Raw genomic sequence first — 8,210 nt, forward strand, 5'->3', positions numbered from 1 at the left:
ACCCACATTCTACGAAGCTTCTTTATTACCTCAGAGATGGAGAAACAAATGCAATGAGGATGGTGGGTGGGTGCTGTGTACCACATCTAAGCTATAATGAGGTTTCTAACGAGCTTTGTGCCCCCAGCGGAGTTATGGTTGATTCACTAAACCCTATTTAATAAACATAATTCATTAATAAAATGAATTAGATGGCCGTAAAAAATAAAAGGGAACACCTCTTTTAAAAATGCCAAGTAAACCCAACTGTGACTCCTCCGCCCCCCGCCTGCGTTTATCTGGCTTTACTCCTTGAAGGCGCAGGAAACCTTCTTGGGCAATAAGGGTGGAGGTGAGCAAGACAGAAGCGTGGTGTTTGCAGCCGGGAAGCCTTTCTAAACACCTGCCAAGCTTTACCCAACCCCGCTATATCTTCTGAACGTTTATCTGTCTACAATTCCCATCGCTGTCCTAATTTGGGATGGTAGGTGTTGCAAATCCAAGGCACCACCCGCCTTTCTATCTGGGGCGGGAAGCGAGTTGAGAAGGCGCGTCACATTTTTATTTGAAGCCTCCGAGGCGTTCGGGCCTCGAGCGCTGCTGGGGTGCGGGGAGGTGGGTGGGGTGGGCTGGGGGGGACGACGGCCGGCGGCTGCGCGAAAGACTCGAAAACCCACCTTCGAGGTGTGGGGACAATTTGTGCACGCAGGGCAGGGAAGCCACGGAAGAACCTCCCGTCTCCCCCCTTCACGCCTTTCTCCCCCCCTCCCCGAGGAGACCCTTCCTCCGGGTTAAGTCCCCGAGAACTGCCGTGGGTTACCCCCAACTCTCGGCGGATACTTATTCAGCAGCGGCCCTTGTCGATTTCCACCCCCGACGGGTCTCGGCAAAGCAGCCTCGTCAATCTCTCGCTCGCCGAGGGTCTGGCGGGGGCGGGGGGAAAGGGAAGGCAGGCAGCTGGAGATGGGCGGGAGGGGGGCAGCCAGGCCAGATCTCGGCTCTAATCCGAGGGCGCCGCGGCCCGCCGCTTCTCTTTTCTCTCCCTTCTCCCTCTCTCTCGTGCAGGAAGAAGCGAGCTGGAGGAGAAGGCGGGAGCCGCGCGGCGCGAGCCATGGCTGAGGGGCAGCAGGTGGGCCCCGTCGCCGCCGACGCCTGGGAGATCGACGTGGAGAGCCTGGAAGAGCCGGATCAGCTCGAGCGGCCGTCGCCGGCGGCGCCCCGCGCGCCCTCGCTACAGTCCGCCGGAGACGACGAGGAGGAAGACGACCACCAGGACGACGACGACGAGGAGGAGGGCGAAGAAGACGAAGGCGACGCCGGGGCAGCGGGCGACCTTCTCCGGCTGCCTGGGCTGCCGCAGGCGCAGCTTGTCTCGCCGTCGCCGGCGGCGGAGGAGAGAGGCGTAGGCGGCGGGGAGCAGCCGGTCCGCAAGCTTAGCCGCACACCCAAGTGCGCGCGCTGCCGCAACCACGGCGTGGTGTCCTGCCTGAAAGGCCACAAGCGCTTCTGCCGGTGGCGGGACTGCCAGTGTGCCAACTGCCTGCTGGTGGTGGAGCGGCAGCGCGTCATGGCCGCCCAGGTGGCGCTTCGCAGGCAGCAGGCCACCGAGGTAGGTGCCCGCCTGGCCCGGCCTCCCGTCCCTGGGGGAGAGGCTCTTCTTGGGGGCCCCGGGCGGGTTCCGCCCTCCGCCGTCCGGGTGAGGCTCCCCCGTCGTCCCCATCCTCTCCTGCCCTTGTTTTCCCTCCGCACAAAGGACCCGGCCCGGGAGGCGGAGCCTTTCCTTAAAGGGCAGCGCGCATGCTACGCTGGCCCTAAGGGCAACAGCCTTTAAGGCGCGGAGGTTTTGCGCGTCGCTTGGTCCCGGGGATCCTCGGCCGCCCGGAGACCTTGGCCGGGCTCGAGGCCGGCGGAGCTGATCTTCCGAGGAAAAGGCGTCGGTGGGCCCTGTGGGGGCGGCGACCGCGGATTCGAACCGGTCTCCTTTTTGATGGAGGGGCAGGAGTCCCCCAATGACCCCCCCCGGGGCGCCCCCCCCCCGGACGGTGCGGGGAGCTGCGGTCGGGACGGGGAATCCTCTGGGAAACAGAGCGCTTTCAGTAACCGCTTTATGGAACTGGGACGCCTTTTTGCTTCCCAAAGGAAAAAAAAATAATAATAGCTATTTATTTGGATGTGGACCCTTATCCTTTGCAGGCCTTGACAGACTGCTTGGATTTAAACTGGCTACAAACTGGCCTACTCTTAACACTGATTTAGCTTCGACCCAAGTGTTTTAATTTGGATTTTTGTGGAAGTGTGTGGGTGGAAAATGGAATTTGTTCTCAGCTTTAGTTGCAATCTCTCTTCCGATTTACCTGTTTTCAGGGCTTTCCTGAAAGCATTTAATATAAGGTCTTCAATTCGCCATGGGAACAAATTGAATCCAGACTGTAACAAATATACCCAAATTGACATTTCCCCAGACAGTCTTTTCTTTCTATTATTTCCTCAGGATTAAGACTCCTAGCATATCAGAAGCTAAGGGTTTTTAAAAAGAAAACACATATAGATTTCAACCGGATATAAAGTCAATTTTAATTTTGATCAAGAGTTTTGGTTAAAAGAATTCTTTTAAACAAGTAGTAGCAAATATGTTAGAAAATGCATTTTTCTTTTTCAACAGCATAGTAGTGGCATGCATTTTGGCAATTTCTTCTGGGATCATTCCTAATTAAAGTGCATTTTGCATATTCTAGCCAAAGCTAAAGATATTTAATATATTTGATTTAATGGAAAGAATTAAGCATTTGCCTCCTGTTGGTATTGGCAACTGCCTATATTGGGAGCACAGGATAAAACTATACAATACATTTTGAGCCAATTGTTTAGAAGTAAAATTCCTAATGTATTTAGAGTCATAGGAAGATATCTGATATAGAAGGAATTCCATTAATATTAGAAGATGTTTAACCTGGTTAGTTAACCCATTTTCTGAGTTTGCACAATACATTGAACTGTAGTCAAATGGACAAATACAAGGCACTAACTTATGAAGAGGTATGAATGCAGCTGCAAAATTGGTTTAAAAATGTTGTGAAACCCCAGTCGCTAAATACAGGGAGTATGAAGAGTAGTGCCTTTTTTTTTTTCCAAACTGCAATCTCAGAAATTGATGCTGCTGGGAATAATTAGAATATACATAATTTATGAATTTTTTTCTCACTTCTCCCCCCCCCCCATTGTTTCTCTATTAGGACAAGAAGGGACATACAGGGAAACAGGCTAATTTTGAGCGCAGAACAGTGTACCAGAGACATGTTCGGACACCTAGTTTGCTGGCTAAAAGCATTTTAGAAGGTAACAATTTTTAGCACTTTAAAGTTGCCTGTCTTTATATATCTTAGGAATTATTTTTGTTTTGTTTGTTAATATATGAACGTTTTACCCCTTTCAGTTTGTAATAAAAAACTAAGAAAATTAGTCAAACAATTTGACCCTAATCCACCACAAATCTCAGTGGCCTTTGAACAAAAACTTCTTAATTAGACTGTGATTTGTACACTTTAATTCGGTCAGAAAAAAAATAGAAGAGGCTTTCATAGAAACGAATTGATGACAGTGTTATAGCCAGTAACTGAATTACTGGCAACTATGATAAGGGCCAGATTAGATTATGCAAAAAAGAAATACAGAGTCTACATACTTGTTATTTGAAGATTTTAAAAAATAGCTAATATCATATGGAAATACCTTTCCATCTCTTGAAAAGAATAGTCAGATTAAATTAGGAAAATAAAGTATAGAGTCGTTGCAGTGAACAACTTCTCCTTAATTCCAAACAGATTTCAATAAGATAATTTCCTGCAAATTGAACTTTCTCTTCATTTTGCCTCAACTTGTATTCAAATAATTGTTTATTAAAACGTGATATTTTGAGGAGTTAAATTAATATTTCTGTGACAAAAGCATATATAAGCTTGTGTCTTAGGAAAATTATAGATTAAAATAGTTAATTTTTAATTGAATAGTATTACCTTTTTGAAAGCATTAATAGTGGAGTTCTTTTACTTCCTAAGTACAGTAATTCTATTAGTTATTATCTTTAGCATTTGATATTATTTTAATAAATCTAAAGTCTCTGATTCAATTCTTGTAGTGTTGACAATTAGTAATTTAGTAATTAGTAGTAGAAAATCCATTTCTATTCAAGTTAGTGACATCTTGCATTGTAGCTTTATACCATATACAAATGTTTTATTTGGGTGAAAATCCCATTAAATTATTCATGTTTTTGAGCAATTATTCTTAATGGGCCTGTGGAAATCTGTGTATAACATGAAATTCTCCCCTGCAACGATCCTAAATAATCTTATTTGGGATTATGTCTTGCTGAACTCAATAAGGTATATACTATATCTGAGAAGTAATGTCCATTATAGAACTGTTCTGTTGTAGTAAACTGAACCTTACAAATTCCTTTATTAAAGTTTCCCATGAGTTGACTTTGATTCCTGGTGAGTTCATTTATCTGTCCTTATTTTTCTCAACAATAATATGGAAGTTGTTTGCCCTTGCCTTCTTCCAAAATAGATATCTGATCTAGTCAAAATCTTTGAGATTTCATAGATTTGCTGTTGTGAAAAGTTTTCATTCTTTGTCAAGATGACAAGCAGTACTTATTTCTAAGCAAATAAATACTTGAGTTGCACATCTCATGATTAGTGGATATTAATCAAGAGTTGTAGGGCATGCTATAGGAATATTCCCAGTTTTTCTTCACACTTTCCCCCCAGTATTGGTAACATAGTACCACATGGGTATGAAATGATTTTTTTTAAAAAAAATCTTTGCTTTTTTCTAATCACCAGAAAATACTAAGATGCAGACAGATTTGAAGGACAATTCAATTTTTAGGTTTATGAGTTGACACTGAAGATATCTTAAAGAGAATGATCATTAGTGATGTTATGGAAGAGATGGTATTAGTGCTGTATTGACCACAAGCATATTGACCACAAGGAATAAAATTCAGAATATGTAAGGAATGAGCTTCTTAAAGTCTTCAGACTAGTTGCTTTTTTGAGTTTTCAAGATATCTTGGAAATTCAAAATATTGTTTTTAACTCGGCACCATTTACTCAAAATGATTTGAAAAACGGATCCCAACCTCTATTTTTATACTGTATGCCATAAGAATCCTATGTTTTTTTGAATTTGTGGCTGTGGTTGATAAATTTATTTGGAATATGTGAAATATAAGTCAGAGCTGTAAATACCATAATTTTGGGGAGTAAGATCCGTTGCTTTTACTTACGCTTTTTTTTTCCAGCTAAAAGAAATAGGATTGTCATCTAACTATACAGAGTGATTTCTTTATATTTCTTCTTTTTCTTTTGGTTCAGTTTTTACATTCTTGAGAGGATACTTGTAGGAGTAGAAACATTCTTATGCCTCATGCTGCCTTTTCTGATTTGTCTTAACTTTCTTTCTCTTTTCTTCTAGTACTGCTTGGATTTTTTTTCTTTACCTCTGTCTACCTTTAGAGAATAGGAATGCACCAGTTGTAGGTATAGAGATCTTTCAAAATTATATTATAAGTGTCATAATAAAGAAATGTTAAATGTAGTAAAATGGGGGTGTGAAAACTGATTTATGAGCTAATTATTACTATGGTGTTTAATGTGACTTTGGATATAGTGAAAGTAATTAGTAGTTGGAGGTAAAAAGCACTATGTTCCTTGCACTTTTTCTGCATCTTCTCAGAAGGACAACTTGTACATCTATAAATAGATGCCTAAACGTCTGATGCAAAGAGTGATCATAAATCTTGGCAGGTGATTACAGGTTTTGCTTTAGGTGTCAACTGGGAGGTAGGATAAAGAGAGATCATTCAGGTTCTTGTTTCTCACATTTACACAATCTCTGAAGTTAACCTGTTGAGGATGAGAAAGCAGTGTGTATGCACCAAAGTGCTATACTATAAAACGGGTTCTCAACCTTGGCAACTTTAAGACTTGTGGACTTCAACTCCCAGAATTCCTCAGCCAGCTTGGCTGGCTGAGGAATTCTGGGAGTTGAAGTCCACAAGTCTTAAAGTTGCCAAGGTTGAGAACCCCTGCATGATAAAACATTATCTTCAAGGGCATCGGTGATCATGCAGAGAGAGACCATGTTATTTACCGCACATTAGCTCTCTTGTCATTTTGCACTGTTTACACTTTTTAATTATTAAAACAATTATTTTCTCCCCTCCAAGGTTATCGTCCCATTCCAGCCGAACCTTACCTAGGAGGGAATTCGTCCTTGCCACCACCCGTCAGTGACAGAATGAGAAAAAGACGGGCTTTTGCTGACAAAGAACTTGAGAACATAATGCTTGAGCGGGAATACAAGGAACGAGAAATGATGGAAGCCACCCAGGCTGCTGCCTTCTTCCTGCCAAACCGCATGGTACATGGGCCCGAGTACAATTCATACAAGAGTTTTAACCCTCATCAACTTGAAGCTTCCAGTAAGGAGTTTTGCAGTTTTCTGCCTACCTGCTTAGATCTGACTATGCAGTATTCAGGCTCGGGGAACATGGAACTGATCTCATCAAATCTGAGTGTGGCCACCACCTACCGGCAGTATCCTTTACCCTCTAGATTCTTGGTGTGGCCGAAGTGTGGCCCTCTCAGTGATGCCCTTCTCTATCAGCAATGCCTTCTAAACGCTACCACAGTCCAGTCTCTCAAACCTGGAGTAGTTTGGGACAATAAGGCTTCACATGGCCAGGATTTTCCCACCTCTGAACACGAGATCACAGTGTCAAAAAATGAGAACACCTTCCACCATCCTCATGTTCAAGAACGCGAGACACCTCAAAGTGAGCTCCAAAACATCTCTCGGGAGGCTCCTGAGAGATCAGCGTTTTCATCTCCCAAGAGGACCTTTCCACAGATCTCTGGCAAAGATCCTATAGTTCATCGGGACCCGTCTCTCAGCAAGATGGGCAAAGAAAGCAACAAGCAGCATATGCTACTGCCACCTTCATCTAAACATAGCCCTTTCCATTCATTATTCCAACAGACGCTTCAGAGCAAAGCGGGATCAGAGTTAAAAACCACTTTTGATGAGGCATCCAAGAAATACAGAGAGTGTACCTTCAGAGAAAACCCAAAATACAAATTCAGCATCGACAGATATGCAAAAGACTTTCTGGAGACTAAACAAGTTGTGACAAAATTAACCACAAATGAACCGTTACCTTTTTCTGTTGAATCAATTCTTAAATGACCATCTTCAGTGGTCACTAGTGTTTCTCAATAGGCCGACAGTGGGATCTTCAAAACAAATATATTGGCACTTAGAATTGAACTTAACCACATGGGCCAAGAAGCAAGTCCCTTTGAATTTATTAGAGATTTCTTCTAGGCGCTTTATCCAAAATACACTTGAAATAAGTTCTTCAGATTTTATTGAAACCGATTTCCAATAAACAGGTTTTGAACTCCAACACAGCACTAGTATCAGTCGATTTCAGAGCAGCTGAGTTGCCCATTTTGGGGAATTGACTATTCCAAAACTTTAACAATTATTAATATGCTGTCTGACAAGCGCATGTCCACTGCCTTTTGCCATCATATTTTTTGAAAAAAGAATTTCAGATGTAAAGGGGGATAATAAAAATGTACATAATATGCATGTTTTTATATGAAAATAAAATATTTAAATGTTTTGCAAATTAAAATAGTGCATTCTATGAGGATTAATTTTCTTTTTTCTTTATACGGCATACATTTATGCCCTCTGATTCACTCTGGAAAGCATCTAAGTTGTTGGTCATATTCAGATACAATGGTATGCCTAGGTATATTAATAAGATTAAGGCTTAATAATTAATATTATTTTATAATCCATAAAAATACATATCTCTTTTGCATGAATTCTGCCTGTGAACAAGTTCCTCAAATTGACACTGAATCACGTGAATTGTAACTATTGTACACAGTTCATTAGTATTTAGTATTCTTAATTGCAAGTAATTCTTATAGAGTTAAACATTGCTTAAACATATATAATTATATATTCCACATGAATTAGTGTTAATTGTAGAACAGAACAGTTTTCTTTGCTGTGTGTTTGGATTTGTGCTGTACAGAATACAGGTTTTGATCTAAAATGAAATATTGCTATTAGATAAACGACAATGTGAAAATCCAGTGTGAAGATCACACTGAAGAAACACTTTCATTGTAATAATCTGTACTAGC

The 8,210-nt window shown here is 42.1% G+C and overlaps 1 protein-coding gene across 1 annotated transcript; it reads left to right on the forward strand.

Moving 5' to 3' along the window:
- The first annotated feature begins 1,090 nt into the window (after positions 1–1,090).
- Positions 1,091–7,585, forward strand: DMRT2 (doublesex and mab-3 related transcription factor 2). The gene is made up of 3 exons (XM_015818035.1): positions 1,091–1,588; positions 3,213–3,315; positions 6,215–7,585. The coding sequence occupies exons 1-3, from the start codon at positions 1,091–1,093 to the stop codon at positions 7,231–7,233; spliced, it is 1,620 nt and encodes a 539-aa protein (XP_015673521.1). The 3' UTR covers positions 7,234–7,585.
- Positions 7,586–8,210: the final 625 nt, after the last annotated feature.

This window comes from Protobothrops mucrosquamatus, unplaced genomic scaffold (genome assembly GCF_001527695.2).
Source record: "Protobothrops mucrosquamatus isolate PMUCROS unplaced genomic scaffold, P.Mucros_1.0 scaffold667, whole genome shotgun sequence".
Lineage (NCBI taxonomy): Eukaryota > Metazoa > Chordata > Lepidosauria > Squamata > Viperidae > Protobothrops > Protobothrops mucrosquamatus.

Excerpts from the sequence above, each read along its gene's own strand:
- DMRT2 (XM_015818035.1), top strand. The coding sequence starts at position 1,091 with ATGGCTGAGGGGCAGCAGGTGGGCCCCGTCGCCGCCGACGCCTGGGAG. Across the intron at positions 1,589-3,212 it reads GCAGGCAGCAGGCCACCGAG|GACAAGAAGGGACATACAGG; the intron begins GTAGGTGCCCGC and ends TTTCTCTATTAG. Across the intron at positions 3,316-6,214 it reads GGCTAAAAGCATTTTAGAAG|GTTATCGTCCCATTCCAGCC; the intron begins GTAACAATTTTT and ends CTCCCCTCCAAG.